At 36.1% G+C, this 16,130-nt stretch overlaps 2 protein-coding genes across 2 annotated transcripts; both read right to left on the reverse strand.

The window, feature by feature from the left end:
• Positions 1-2,998: 2,998 nt before the first annotated feature.
• On the reverse strand, positions 2,999-7,394 carry si:dkey-16l2.17 (serine protease 33). Its single transcript, XM_052138453.1, has 6 exons — positions 7,352-7,394; positions 7,208-7,231; positions 6,827-6,992; positions 5,121-5,392; positions 3,360-3,526; positions 2,999-3,247 (listed from the first exon to the last, which is right to left on the reverse strand). Exons 1-6 carry the CDS (start codon positions 7,368-7,370, stop codon positions 2,999-3,001), a joined length of 897 nt encoding a protein of 298 aa, XP_051994413.1. The 5' UTR covers positions 7,371-7,394.
• Positions 7,395-9,921: 2,527 nt separating this feature from the next.
• LOC127652908 (histone acetyltransferase KAT8-like) lies at positions 9,922-16,055 on the reverse strand. Its single transcript, XM_052139352.1, has 11 exons — positions 15,689-16,055; positions 15,378-15,452; positions 15,048-15,226; positions 14,065-14,118; positions 12,265-12,429; positions 11,901-11,990; positions 11,566-11,706; positions 11,334-11,427; positions 11,084-11,234; positions 10,750-10,904; positions 9,922-10,122 (listed from the first exon to the last, which is right to left on the reverse strand). The coding sequence occupies exons 1-11, from the start codon at positions 16,026-16,028 to the stop codon at positions 10,058-10,060; spliced, it is 1,509 nt and encodes a 502-aa protein (XP_051995312.1). The 5' UTR covers positions 16,029-16,055; the 3' UTR covers positions 9,922-10,057.
• Positions 16,056-16,130: the final 75 nt, after the last annotated feature.

A 16,130-nucleotide genomic window follows, 5' to 3' on the forward strand; every position in this document is an offset into this window, starting at 1 on the left:
AATGGCAGACGGGCTGAATTGAAAATGCAAATATAGCCTAACTGTTACATTGGTAGGCTAACACCTGAACAGAAAGCAGCCCTGCACTTATAAACAATACTTTATTAGGCATTATAGAAAATGCCATCGAAGACAGTCAGTTCCCTTCAGAGATACATTTATATAAAATTGTCATTCAGGTGCATTCAAGGGCTTTCGTTAAAGTCTTCAGAAGTCATAATCACTATGAGAGCACTTGGATTTCGTCACGAGTCATTCTGTACATTTTATACTACTTGTCACGTTTTAAAGAAAGTGTTGTGACTGCAAATCTGCCTGTTACGTTTTTATATTGCCAACAAATGGTTATGGTATATTGTTGACTGTTGAGAATTAAGGTTTAGAAAAGGCACACACACATTTAGAGTGTAATTGTCGGGTCTTTTCAAACTTGTCACGCTACAAAACATAAGATTAATCGTGAATAATTTTAATTTAGGCTACTGACAACTCTCAAACATTTGAACAGTAATTTTACATATGAATCTTTCTTGATAATGAAATGATTTACTTACCTTTCCTTGTGGTTTTTGAAATGTCTGAAATTCGAGGTTGTGGTGGTTGTATAATATTTTTTCGTTGCATAGGCTATTGTCATACTTTGTTTTTATTCACACGGTCCAATTCGAAATCTTTATATCTAAACAAGATTATTTTGGGAACTCGACAATCATCTGTCATTTTGGCGCGTTGTGAGCGCAGTGTTAACGCACAGATGCAGATGCTGGCTGGCTTACATTTTTGCATATTAATTAATTTATGTCGCAATATTTTTAAAACACATTTCAGTACTGTTTATAATAAGTTATTGAAAATAATAATAACAAAAAACATTCTAGTCATTGTCGAGTCATGCTGTTCAAGTCAATTCAAAGTCAAGTCAAGCCATTTTCTTCATTTAGTCAAGCAAGTCACAAGTCCTTAAATTTGCCACTCAAGTCAGACTCGAGTCAAGTCATGTAAGTCGAGTCCCCCGCCTTTAGAAACAACTGTTCAAATTATTATATTAATTATTTTGTATTTTATTACATCTCCATAATAGGACTATTAGCCTAATATACTTATTGAAGTGAATCGTGCAAGAAAATATGTGCGATTTGTATTTCCATCGGCATGGAAGCAGCTTCTCCCGTCCCACTAACGTTATTGTTTGGATTCGAGTAGGAGAAACTGACCAGCAGTTCCATAAAAACTTCAACTTTATCACAGAGTGGTAATCGGACACAATAAGCAGTTGAGTGAGCTAGGCCTACACAAATGAAAATGAAACTTATTTTAATAGTTCCTTAGATTTTTCGCTCATGACTGACAAGCAATTTTGGGGTGAAAATGTCACTTGGGATGGCACTGCCTACTAATGGCATCCCTGGTGACGATCCTGAATTTTGAAACTATCCTGATTGGAAATAAATAGAGTCGAAGTGTCGATTCCATTGACTCCAACACGAGTCGGTGTCGACTCCAAAAAATTAGAAATCGAAAACCCCTGCGCATTACTGCGCAACTTTACGGAGACTGGCTCTTTTTTGTCTGTTGGAGCTTGTAGGCGGCACAACATCTGCACCAGTCAAATCATGGATAGATGGATACTACCTTTTTGTCATTATTTTCCATGCAAAATAGAATACATTTTTTCTGTCTTTTGATTTGGGGGTGAAATATATCTTGGACATGTAGGCCTACTAATGTGACATTTATCCCTTTAGCCCCCCAAATTTCACCCAAAAATGAAAAATATCATATCATTTTCTCACCCTCATGCTGATGTGTATGACTTTCTTTCTTCTGCAGAACACAAACAAAGATTTCTAGAAGAATGTCTTGTAGGTCCATACAGTGCAAGTGAATGGTGACTAGATCTTTGAAGGTCCAAAAATATTTTAAAGGCCAAGTAATCTATAATACTCAAATCCATATCATCAGAAGATACATTTTTAAATCCTTTTTTTATTTTATTTACTATAAATCTCCACTTTCAGTTTCACTTTCAAAATGGGAAAGTGGAGATTTAGTTAAAAAAAAAAGGATTTAAAAATGTATCTGTTTGTCACCCACACCTCTCATATTGCTTCTGATGATATGGATTTAACCACTAGAGTATTATGGATTAGGTTTATGTTTCCTTTATGTCCTTTTTTGATATTCAGAGTTCTAGTCACTCTTCACTTGCATTGTGAGGACAGAGCTGAGATATTTTTCCAAAAAAAACTTTATGTGTTCTGCAGAAGAAAAAAGTCATACACATCAGGGATGGCATTATGGTGAGTAAATGATGAGAGAATTTTCATTCAATACACAAGTCTTAATATCAACAGTTTGTGTCTGCATCACTTTTATGTATATAAAAAAATATTTCAAACTGCTTTTACAAGTATTATAAAATGTATGACAAGTATGCATATCATGATAGATCAAGAATGATGAAAAGATGTCAAGTGAAATTCCAACAATCAACCCTGGAAAAAAAAAAATATGAGCGAAAGAATAAAAGAAGATAAACTAAAAGTAAAAGCGGTTAAACCACAGCTGTTGAATACATAAGTTCAATCTTTGGTGCATGACGAGATGTAATATGCAATATGCAATAATATGCCTTATGAAGTAAAACTGATATGACTTTTCATTACAAATCGGAGTAGAAAATACAAAATATTAATATTGGCATTTTACCGTGTTTTGAAGTTATAGTGACAATGTTTTTACCATATTTAAAAATGCACATAAGCAATCTCATACACAATAATAACAGAGTAGCAACTAGATTATTGCTTAGGCAGGATCAGATAGCTAAATCACTCCATCGACACAAATTATACAAAAAATATATTTGCACTCATTTTGTTTGGTTTTAGCAAACGTCATTACATTTGCACTTCTGAGGCTTTGCATTGACTACATTAAAACACAACAACTTGGCAGTCAATGCCACACAGATGAAATACCACAATGTACTTAACTACTATCTACAAAAGAGCGCTAATGCAAAATAGAGACATAGAATGAGAGGCATTTGACTTTCAATCCTCCAAGAGTGACCCAGCAACTGAGCTTCTGGTACTGTGGTGCGGATGAGGCCAGCAAAACTTGAGACTTTGGAATAGACACCTGGTTGGTTCTTCTGAGCACATCCAAGTCCAAAACTTACAACTCCTGCCTGAATCCATGTCCCATTGCCAACAGGACAAACCAGAGGGCCTCCAGAGTCTCCCTGAGAGCAAAAAAAGGATGTAATTTACATTAAAAGAGGTCAAGTACTAAACGGTTTAGTGCTCTTTTGTTAATGCACGATGTGTAAGATGGTATACTAAGTAGTCCCGTACCTGACAGGAATCTTTGCCTCCCTCCATATATCCAGCACAGATCATGTCTGATAGGATGTTCACTGTTTCTGATTTAGATGACTGAATGTGGTACATTGATTGGCAGGAAGATTGGTCAACAAGGGGCACTTGCACTTCCCGTAGAGCCCCAGCTCCAGTGAGGGGGACTATTTGGGGGAAAGAGAGAGATTGCAAATTTCAACATGCACATAAATGCTATCACAGTAAGTCTTAGCACACTACTCCCCATAGAAAAACACATTGAGCACAGTTAAACTAACACATGAGAAAAAAAAAACTGTGATTAGCTATCCTGCATTACTTAGACATAGTAATCCAGGGGTCGACAACCTCTGGCACGCGGAGGGGTAATCAATGGCACGCCAGCAATGTGAGAGAGGAGTAGACTATTTATTTATAAATTCCGCACCTGCATTCCAATCTACATCTTGATGTAATCCCTCCTCATGATCATTCAGCGTGTTTTCATGAGCTGAATGGGAGACTAAACAAAAAGTTAAAATACGACGAGACTGCAGTATGCCCAACAGACTTGTGCAGCGCGTGCAAGCCATTTGCGCATCACGAGCCGGCATCGCTTCACTTTCTGTTAATCAAGTTCCCTCTTTGCTTCAGTCACGTTGCGTGGATGACAGCCTACATTCCATGTTTAATTGGTTTCTTTTTGCTTTCAGAACATCACGTGATGTAAAAAGGAAAACACCACTGTTAATCCTTGAGATTTCAAACCCAGCATACAGGTACACCCTCTTTAAACCATGGTCACATTCAAAATGACATTAAACAATTAAAAGAGAATACATAAGCCCACATCGTGGGGTTTATAAAGCCCAAGTCTTTTCAAAATATAAATTGAACCTGGAAAAAAAGTTTAAGGATTTTGCAGGTGCGATTCACTGAAAAGGGCTGAATAGTTGATTGGCTTTTCATGCACTAACGGCTTGCACACACACAGCGTGAGACTCGTCACACTTTAATAGTTTTTAGCCTCCAATTCATCTGATGAAAACACACTGCATGAGCATGAGGAAGGAATACATCAAGATGTACATTGGAATGCAGGTGTGAAAAACTGCTCCTCTCACTGTTGTTTGCATGCTAGTGATTAACCCTCTGCGTAATTTTGAAAAATGTATGAATATGATATTTAAGATTCCACACAAATTCATGATCAATAATTAAATAAGCACATTTGTGACATTTACTGTGTTAACTCATTTTGTACAAAAGGACAGGTTTTCCTAATCATCAGGGTTTGCACAAATATTTCACTCAAACTGTTATCCTGATAATATCATTTGTCATATCTTTTTTTTTTTAGACCACAATGTCCCACTCTGTTAAAAGTGGTAGCCTACAATTGTTATCTTAAGGAGCTGTTTCTACACAAGATCTATAAGCCATAAAATTAGTTTTGCTGTTGTAACTTAATGCTCAAAAATACTAATTCTCTTCCAGGTTTTAGGACGACAAACTAAAATAGCTCTACAGCATATTCAAACAATAAAGCTTTAAACTTGGCATGTGTGGTGTGCTTGTCTAAATAAGTCCATAATTGTTCCTGACTTCCTGTTCTGTAACTACCACTACAGAAATCTAATGGAAAGAAATTCAACAATCACTCCCTAGGAAACATTGCCTCTCCATTCCTAATACACAAAGCCTCAGCCATGGACTTAAATCCTCTACAATAAATCTTATTTTCTCAGGAAACCCTTATTTATTGCTTGATGCACTTACCTCCCTCCTGTGTGTGGCCCCAGCCTGTGACATAGCATAAGGTTCCACTGTCAAACTGTAGGCCAGAATGAGGTAGACACACAGGCTGGATTCTGCCTGACCAGGTGACCGGAGAGCGCAGCTGAACTAATGCTACATCTCTGCCCTGCTGAGGGTTTGAGTACCCCTCTGGAACTACCACCCTTTGCACCAGACTGACAATCTCAAATGTGTTTAGGCCATTGAGCTGCTGACGTCCCATGTACAGACGATATGAAGACACTTCTGAAGGGCTAAGGATAGGAGAAATGATAATAAGTGAATGATGATAGAATTTTCATTTTAATAATTAAAGTTTAGGGTAAATGAATAAAATTCTCTGAAACAAGCTGATTTTGGCATGTAAGGGACGTTTGAATATGGTACAACAGTGACGTTTTGAAAATGCAGGATAAAATTAAAATGTCCTCTAATTTATACATTGCAATTTGTATTTTGTAATGTGTACACTTTGAAATCAAAATAAAAGTTTTGCTGCTTTTAGTCCATATATATTAGCTTTAAGGTCATCTAAATGATAGTGTACTTCTAAACATAGAAATAACTCTTTTCAGATACAAGCATTTAAAATCTGCTGTCTCACTCTTCCAGCTAAAAAGACTCAAGAACATCCATTACGTCACATAGAATGTGAGAAACCATGTCCAATCAAGTGCTTTCTAGAATGAGAATGCATACTCCACCTAAAACTGGCTGTGTTCTAACTGGTGCTGATCATGCCTTAACAGGGCACTTCGAAGGGAGCACATTCCATGCTGTAGGGTCGTTCCAAACAAATTTTCCAATAAGAATCAATTAGAAAGTTGGTTCTGACATACAAAGCTCTCACAGTGAAGGGTAATTGTCTTTGAAGGGAACAGGGCATAATCACTTCTAAATGTGACGCTCCAATGTGGGAGCTGGACGCGTGTAAAGTTTCTGGAATTTATTTATATTTTTTGTGTAGCCTGAGGTTTCTTGGGATGTATAGCTCAGGTAAATGTTCTTTAATCTTTATGCTTAGTGTATTGTGATTCAAAACATGGATATATTATCTTTAACTCGCTTGTGTCTCATTTATCTGCATTGGACTTGCACAACGGCTCCAGCATCGTTGTAAATAAAGGCTACGATGTGCTGTGTACATTTGTGGGAAGATTACTATCTTTTGAAAGTAAATGTGAAAGTGAAGATTTATAGTAAAAAAAGAACTTGAATATTGATCTGTTTCTCACCCGCACTTATTTAGATTCTGAAGACATAGATTTAACCACTGGAGTTGTATGGATTACTTTTATACTGTCTTAATGTGATTTTTGGAGCTTGACATGTCTGGTCAATATTCACTTGCATTGTATGGACCTACAGAGCATTTTCAGCAGAAGAAAGTAAGTCATACACATTTGGGATGGCATGAAAGTGAGTAAATGATGAATGCTCACTTTTAGTTGAACTATCCCTTTAATATGTTCCAGTACCTCACATTCTGATTCTGATCCAAAACGTTAATTTTTTTTAGCCTTACTGAAGTACATTACTTATGTATTTAATTTTTGTGTCAATTTTTTTTTATTATTTACCGGTAATGTAAAGACAGCAGATAACTGGCCTTATATAAAAATGTAAATTGAGCAGACCCTGACCAAAGTTTATTATTCCAGTGATTGATCCTCAAGCCATTGCCTTACTAAGGAAAGCAGTGTGCAGCAGAAAGAACCCAATCTCTGGAAATGATGGATCCACCGCAAACATGGCCACTAGCTCCCATTTGAATGTCCACTTGCCATGGCCATGCTCCTTCAGATGCTTCAACTCCTCCTACGATGCGTTTCCCAAGCGGAGGCCTACCACACACTTAAGTGAGCAGGTCAGAAGAGAATTAGAGTAAATACAGAAGAGATTTCCTTACTAGAGCACACCTGCCATAGCAAACCCCTAGAGTATTATTACTTCTGCTCATGGTCTCAAAACGAGTTACACAAATAGGAGTATGACACATGAGGCATTTGAGTATAAACAGTTTAGTGTAAGGTTACAAACCTAAAGAAAAGGAAGGAGAAATAAATTACCTTGTGCCTCACATGTCAACACACCTGTAATGCAGGAATAATAATAATTAAAAAAATTGTTTATTCAGTGTGATGGATTTATTAATAAATGAGTGAATCAAATGGTTTGACTGCAACTGAGCCGCTACACCACTAATGGCTTACCTGATAAAATCAAGAGCATTAGCAGCGATATCCTTGCATCAGTCATTCTGAGTTTGTTGCCGGTGTTCTGTAAATATTTATGTGAATGTTTTAAAGAATTATAAATTATGTAGATCCCCCCCCACCCCTCCCCCTCCCTTGGTGTGACCCTTGGGCTCTATAATCAAACAAAGAATAACCAACATTGTCATCAACAATTGGGTTAAAACGCTTACCTGGAATGTAGGAGGTTCTATATCCAAAAGATAAATATTACAGAAGTAATCCAACAAAATTGTAAAAGAAGGAGCTGTGTCTGTCTGACGCGCGTTTTATTTTTTTTTAACCTACATCAACTTTTTAATTTCGCGCGAAGCTACGGGTTTGCAATGCCTTTTCTGAAAACGGTACATAAGGCCTACTCGTATCTTTCCCACATTCAATTACATCTGCTTTGAGAGTTGTAGTAAAAGGTGCGAATGTGAGCGTGAGGTAAGTAAATACAACTAAACGAAAACGCAGGAGGAAAAAATCGGATGCCTGAGTAGGCTACTAAAAGTACCTGTGCGTTTCTACCTGCTGGCAGCATCCAATCACATTCCGCGGTTTCAATCTCGTCCGAATAATGAGCCCCTTGTTCTCAGCATGAGATGATTCACACAGAGAACATTTCAGGGAAATGCAGTAGAATTCCTGCAATATATAGACGGAAAGCGCTAGTGCACAGCAGTCTTTCAATTGGATTCAATTTTAGGTCACCCAGAATCATTTCTCAAGCCAAATGACAAAAAACCAAAGAATGACAATAGCCAATTTACATATATATTTTTTAAATAATTAAGAAAGCCAAAAAATGACAATTCTTCATTTACTGACCCTCGTGCCATCTAAAATGTGTAGGACTTTCTTAGAAGAATATCTCAGCTCCTTAGGTCCATGCAATGCAAATGAATAGTAACCAAAAATCACATAAAAGAAACATAAAAGTAATCCACACGACTTCAGTGGTTAAATCCATGAAATGTGAAAATGTTCAAAATGTGAAAGTAGAGATTTATAGTAAAAAATTAAACAAAAAAACAAAAGGACTTCAATATTGTCTCACTCACATCTATCATATTGCTTCTGAAGATATGGATTTAACCACTGGAGTCGTGTGGATTACTTTTATGTTTCCTTTATGTGATTTTTGGAGCTCTGAATGTCTGGTCACCATTCCCTTGTATTGTATGGACCTACAGAGCTGAAATATTCTTCTAAAAATCTTTGTGTTCAGCAGAAGAAAGTCATACACCTCCGGGGTGGCATGAGAGTAAGTAAACAATGAGAATGTTAATTTTTGAGTAAACTATCCCTTTAAAATTAATTTTTTACATTAGCCTACACGGTTTCTTCTTCAGAATAATCAACAACTGATTACTTCCATTTACACTAATGGTCAAAAGTTTTGAAACATTCTTTTTTTTTCTTTAAATTTGAGAATAATAGTTAAGTCATCAAAACTATGGAATAACATAAATGGAACTATGGGAATTATGTTGTGACTAAACAAAATCCAAAATAAATCAAAACGGTTATATTTTAGCATTTTCAAAGTAGTCACCTTTTGTCTAGAATTTACAGACATGTACTCTTGACATTTTCTCAACCAACTTCTTGATGTCACCCTGGGATGCTTTTTAAACAGTATTGATGGAGTTCCTATATATTGTTCACTTATTGGCTGCTTTTCTTTATTATCTGGTCCAAGACATTCAAAAACTTGAAATATGGTGGCACAATTATATTTTTGTCTACAAAACTAATTTCAAACATTTAAGCATAGGCCTTCAGATCAAAAGATTTTTAAGATCATGAGACACATTTCAGTCGTGTTTCAAAACATTAACTTTGGTAGTGTATACATAACTACTGCTAAGAACTACTAATAAACTAATAATAAGCTACTTATCTAATTTTGCCAATGCCATAATTAATAGGTATTATCATTGGATTTATACATATAAAACTATTTGGAGTTTTCAGGAACAAATAATATATGTTGCCTGTTCAATCTCAAGCAGAGGTTACTGAGAACAAAATCCTGGTCCATTCAAACCTCTAAGATTAGCCAATAGTATATACTATACTTCAATGGCATAAGAATCTCTTAGCACTACAAGTACTAAGATATTTCAGATATTAATAATTTACAAGAGACATTATAATAGATAAGTCATTTGACCCGCCACCTTATATTCCCTAATACTTAATATATGATTCTCACTAATGTCTATAGGTAGCCTATCAACTTTCAGATGAAAAGCCAGACAGGTGCTGCATGTGCAAAAGGTAATTCTATAGTGCCTAATGAATAATTCAGCCTAACTGATGCTTGCCTTCATAGCTTTTTTTCTTCTTCAAGTGCTTGATTAAACAAAGCCATGTGAACTTCAAGGGGAGTCCAGAATAAAATATTAAACCACTTAACAGAACACAGATAAGTACTACAAATAAAGTACTACAATGATGCAATAAAATGCTGTCTTCAAAGAAGGCTCTCAATTAAAATGAATATAACTTTTCATTTATTTAAAAAAAAAAGGATAAGATTCAATACAGTAAGAATGTACAATCGTCTCTCTTAGAGAAAGTATTTCTAAATGACATTTAGGTAATATGTGACAAAACATTTGGGATGAAGTGGTAGTATCGCTCTCTTCATTGTTTTGATGTTCATAACTCCCCTCATTTTTTGGCGAACTTAGCTTGCTTGTGTTTAGGTGGTGCCCATTTCAGACAAAGTGTGTCCACTGTAAAAACACAACATGTGACATTTTAATTAAACTCTTATAAACACAAACATAAAGCTAAGATTAGTCAGGAAAAGGCAAAGCATATTTATGCAGTTTTTACAAGAATACTAAATAGATTGATATATGTTTTAGCACCAAGCTTCAATAAATCATTACATTTTATTTTAAATTTATTTTACCAGGAAGTCCCATTGATATAAAAAAAATATCTTTTACAAAAGACATCTGGCCAAGGTAGCAGCCATACAAACTCACAACATATTAAAATGTAATCTATAAACATCAACAGCTATTTAAACACAAAAACAGTCACATGCCTCCACCATATTCTTTATGATGCCATTAAATTTCTGCGATTGGTCAATGATGTCCAACCCACAAAATCATAAAGAATACAATGGTGAGTAAGAGACTTTGCATTTGTACTGAAATGTAGAGATGCGTGTTACACTGAATCAAGGCTTTGTAACATTGAGGTGGATGCATGGATACAATATATCACCGTAATCAATCACAGGCAGAAACGTAGCTTCCACAAGTTTTTTCTTGGCATTAAAATAAAGTATTTGAGCTTTCTATCAGTATTAAAGAAAAAGAAACAAAAGAAAATGATGCCTCTATTACCTGTTATTGGTGGTTTCTTGTACTGGGCACTTTTAAGATGTTCCTCTACAAGTTTGGGTGTGACACAGATGACATGCTGGCCTTTCCAGTACTTGACCATATTCAAAGACTGTAGTGTACTGATGATGTCACTCTGTGTGATACTTGTCATTTGACTGTGGGCATAGACATTTATGCATTAGTCCATTATATTTATGAAGCCTCTTCAGTAAAAACCAAGTAGTAGAGTATGTAAATATTTACTAATCTCAGTACTGCAGGTACTGGTATACACCTCTACTTGAGTGTGTGACAGAACCTCATGCATTGTTGTACTTGAATTGGGGATTTGTACCTGAGGTCTTTTATAGACAGTGTCCCTCTGAAGTCTCGAAGAATCTCTAGCAGTACCCATGACCAGTAACTCCTATAACTCAGCTTCCCCAAGTCTGACAGAGGCTTCTCTGGAGAACCAACTGTACTCTCCAGTTTAGATAATTCATAACCTGACAAGCATAAGAGACTATTAGCCATCTATACAAACTATTTGCAAGTGCTTATAACAGAGATGAACAACCGGCGAGGGTTATAGGAGTGACACTTACTGAATGCAATTAGAAATTTTCCATATCCTCTTCGCTGGTATGGAGGAAGAGTGAGAATACAAGCAACATTGTTCCCATCAGGGGACTCTTTCTCCTAGCAATGAAAAATGCAAAACAGATAAATCACGTTAGAGAAGACAAAAGAATAACAAATGAGGCTTGATAAATTTGTACCTTGAATGGCACAAAGTATAAATACAATGCCAAAAAACAAACGGTAGATACACTTTACCTTGGAGAAATAACCCACAATGTGTGCTCCCTGTTTGTTGACTTCAGTGAGGATATAGAAGATGAAAGGCTCCACATCAAAGTAAAGTGTTTTATGATCCAGAAAGAGCTTTGCCAGAAGACAAAGATTCTGACAGTAGATCTACAGTGAGAAGGATAATTGCAGTGAGAGAAAAAAATTAGAAAACTGACAACCACATATAAAGTTATGGGCGCATTTTCAAACAATACATTTAATTCATTAATTTCATTCTCGTTCAAGTTTGAAATCCATTTTCAAATCATACGTTTTTGTGTTGCATTCTTAATTCTTGTGGTGGACATTATATGACTTACCTTATGGTCCTTCCCATCCACCTCATACACTGAGATATTGTTTCTGCGATAAATCTCTTTGCCTGGGGGCTGACGCCACTGACACTGCGACTGTAACAGGAGACATTGAGAAACAAAAGATTCAAAACCAAAGAGAAATAAACCTGGTTGTAAACCAGCTGAAAATGCTGGATGTTCTAAACTCTACCAAAATCATTTAAAATCAGCTGAGTGACAAAGACAGAACAAATATACGATACAGATCTTAGAACAAATGCTTGCAAAATTTCAGGACATCAAATCATTAGCCCAAGATTTATAGCACCCCCTATGGTTTAATAGCAGAAATTAAAGCATCAACAACAAACCCATATTGTGTACTGACCAGGTGATATCTGAAAGTCTTTTCATACTTCATGTACTTCAGGCAGTATTCACAGATCCAAAGCTTAGGCTGTTTTCCATAGTCCTCAGGGAAGGGAGAGAAGTACCATGCATCAATCTCAAAGTTACCAATTTGGATCTTGTCCACATATTTTACTTTTGTGATCTGAAAAGGGACAAATCAAAAGAGTAGACATTAAAAAAAAAAATAAATAAATAAACATTTTGTTCTTGAATGCCATATAAATAAACAGTGTTGGGTAACGTTAATTTTAAAAGTAACTCGTTAGAATATTGCGTTACTGATTAAAAAAGAAACTTTTTATGGGAAGTAAAGCGTTTGTGATACTTTTTCTCACAGCCACTTTCTCTTCTGCTATTCAATGGATTCCATACAAATAAGCCATGCATTGCATAAAAAAGACATTACAGGTCATGCTAGCTACTGTACAACATTCATGTCAAAACAACATAGTAAACAAACAGATATTTAGAAAGTGGGTCTTCACATCATATTTATAATAAGGAATCAATAACATGAATATGCATGATTTGTTTTTCCATCAACATGGCAGAATAATATATGAATAATGAAGAATAACCACTGTCTTACCTAAAGCAGCAAAGTCTAACACTTGAACCTGCATTATATATCATCATGTGCTGTGCCCATCAACAATGTCAGAGTCAATTAAGATGTTTTTCAAAAGTCAGGATAAAATTCAGTGGGAATGCCAGCCTAACATGTTCAAGGAATAAGTCTGATGAATAAATGAATATTTTTCACTTAAGTCATCACAGTGCAAGTTTGTTTTGAGTTCATCCACAGTGCATACAGACGCCACAACTTCAAATGCGCCCATGTACAGCCTACCTCAAATGTGCATGTTGATACAACTTGAATGGAATAGTTTTAAATGCTACCAAAATGCCATAACAACAGTTTCTTCATTAATCAAACTACTTGTTTATAATAAAACAAAAATCTAGACTCTTTTAAGAAACTAAGATATTTTCTCTGCATACACAATCGATGTAGAATGTTGCTCGGAGCCACTGATCCATATCAGCTTTTTCTCATCCCATTCTCCCAGTTACGGGGAGTTCTAACACGGAGCAATTGGCTGCATAAGTGAGTGAATTGAGTATTTCACCCTGTGTATCCTATCATGGCCAGTGAAAGAATAGTCTTATAAGCCGTTTGGCGAAACACATACTGATTTTTTTAATACAGTGTGGATTAACATATAAATGATATTACGCTATAACACGGAATGAGCATGAGCGTTAGCGATTTCATTGACAGGCATTGTCTCTATCTAAAAGGTGATTGGCTCTTTTACCTGCAAGGCAGGACTTCCTTTCTACATCTTTTGACTGTTGGGTGCTAGAGCTTCTTGGATGGGCATTCCAATTTCTACCATTCATTTAAACAGAAGTGACTTGTCTCTGGCCTCACACTCAATAGAAATACAATGCTAATCATGCATTACATCTCCATCCCAAAATTTGCAATTTTACTCCTGATTTCTCGCATTACAGGGACAGTAGAGGTGTACAAAAGCAACGCGTTACTTTATTTAAAAAGTAACTCAGCAAATATGGTCTAAAATAAAAAATATTGCATTACATTACTCAAAAAAGTAATGTGATTAACGTAACACGTTACTTTTATCACGTTACCCCCAACACTGCAATAGAACTTTACACCCAGAGTAACCTGTAATAATTATTACAGTGATAAATAAAATTTTATTCTTGAGGTTTTCAATAAGTATTAGGAAATGGTGCCCCCTCTTACCGCTTCATGCTCTTTCTCCAGGGCTGCTGTGGTGGGGTCCATCTCTGCATAGGTCTGGAAGAATATAAAAATGAGAGGTCAAAGACAAACTAAACCAAAGGACTGATATGGACACATTCAGACTTTTAACCACATGTTTTTCTTTGGGAGAAACGCCAACAAAGCTACATCTGGGAAGAAACCTAATGCATTTTTTACATTGAAATCTGTTTGAGTCAAAAGATTAGTCTCTAGTTTCATCCAATATGCAATTTTTAAAATTTTAGCGATTTATTACAAAATTCCATGCTGCTCACACTACTGTTTACTTTAGCAAATTTTTTCCTTAGAAATCCTATATTCACTGTACAATATCAAATTGAAAATCAATGGGTTCATCCAAAAGCTGAAAAATCTAGCTGTTAGAGGCTTTATATGGAGTTATCGAACTGTTCTGAGTACAGTGCAGACAGACAGCACACTCAACATGCTTGGCAGACATGGGACAATGGTAATCAGTACATAGATTCAGAATATATAATGTATAATTTTATTTTAACATGGTTGACAGTGACTGGAAGATGCTGGTCATTACTTTGAATCAGAATTGATAATGCTAATTTCTGATGTTATATATATATATATAACATCTCAAAAACATGAATAACCAACACTCCTGGAAGCAAAATAAACAATTTGATTAAAAAAAAAAACAGATTTCTATTGCTTATTATTATTAAAAAAATTCAAAACGTAGTCCCAATGTCCACATATGTTGACATCAATTCTTAGGAAATATATTTGCTCTAGAATTTTTTTTGTGCATTTCAGCAGTCACATTTGGGTATCAGGAGGTTAAAGAGCCCATATATTGATACAAAAAACAACAAAGGAAAATAAAACATGCCACAGTCACATAATACATAATGGATGTAAATTTGTAAATTTGCTATAACTTGGAAAAGACTTGCACAAAAGTGTTAATTATAGGTTTGACAATTAACCTTCTGAACGTGGTTGATCTCATCATGTTTACGTTTTTGGTTCCGGGTGATTTTTCTCTCTGGCTGGTCCCCAAGCTCTCCTCCACCTCCTTCCTCAACACTTTTTCTCACTGCATCTTTTACAGTTTTTGTCAGTGCCAAACGAGCCTTTCCAACCCATTCATCCAAACGCCTATTGACTGAAAATGAAATAGAGAGAGAGAGAGTGCTCAGTATATTAATTTGTATGGATTACATAAACCTGTGATAAATCATGAACTGTAAAAGACACTACAGGAGCTTGTGCTGTGACTACATTGTAATTAAACATAATATAAACATTCCACTCACATCCAACATAGTGGACATAAAACTCCTCTCTGCCCTCCTGCTCGATAAACCTAGACTGAATTACCTCTGCTGAATCTGTGGGGGGGAGAGAGACAAGACAAAATAAACACAGTAAAATACATGAGCATTCTGAGGTTGCATAGTATTTCAAGTAGGCTTTTACGTTAAATTGCGTTTATCAAACCACACGATTCTTAACAAATGTGTGTTAATAATGGTATAGGTTATACAAAAGCTGGAATAAATAAAAAATATAAAATGAACGGTTTCTGAAATAAAATACAAACAGGAATTTTCCGGTATGTGCTTACGCCATGTTTTGTCCCCTCGCTGGCACAAGTAAGTCTCCCCGATTTCCACCGACACCTCCTGCTCTCGGCCGCAACCGTGCACCACTCCATCCCCGCGACGCGGTGTACTCGAGCCCGAGGCTCCTCTTTCTCGATCCGCGGCCTCCGTCTCATCATCCTCTCCGCCGCTATCATTTGATGAACAAGTTGCTCGTGTTCCTGTCTCCGAGTTTCCCCGGTCTGTTCCAGCATGACCAGCGTCTATTTCAACGTCCATTCGCTCATCTGAAGCGCAGCTATCGTATGAATTGTTCATGTTTGTGTGACGACTGTTGGACATAGACATCGCTCCGCCAGACATCTTTGTCAATTTCAAAACATTGCACGCCGCGGTTACTCGAGCATGCGCAGTGAGGTTTACAGTCAGCACGATTGTAATCAGATGCTTAATTTTACTTATTAA

The sequence above is a fragment of the Xyrauchen texanus genome, chromosome 12 (genome assembly GCF_025860055.1).
Source record: "Xyrauchen texanus isolate HMW12.3.18 chromosome 12, RBS_HiC_50CHRs, whole genome shotgun sequence".
Lineage (NCBI taxonomy): Eukaryota > Metazoa > Chordata > Actinopteri > Cypriniformes > Catostomidae > Xyrauchen > Xyrauchen texanus.

Coding starts and splice junctions, on each gene's coding strand:
- si:dkey-16l2.17 (XM_052138453.1), bottom strand. Junction 3,527..5,120: donor GGGCCACACACAGGAGGGAG/GTAAGTGCATCA, acceptor TCCCCCAAATAG/TCCCCCTCACTGGAGCTGGG. Junction 3,248..3,359: donor GAGGCAAAGATTCCTGTCAG/GTACGGGACTAC, acceptor TTTTGCTCTCAG/GGAGACTCTGGAGGCCCTCT.
- LOC127652908 (XM_052139352.1), bottom strand. CDS start 16,028: ATGTCTGGCGGAGCGATGTCTATGTCCAACAGTCGTCACACAAACATG. Junction 15,227..15,377: donor TTATGTCCACTATGTTGGAT/GTGAGTGGAATG, acceptor TTTCATTTTCAG/TCAATAGGCGTTTGGATGAA. Junction 11,707..11,900: donor TGGATGGGAAGGACCATAAG/GTAAGTCATATA, acceptor TTCTCACTGTAG/ATCTACTGTCAGAATCTTTG.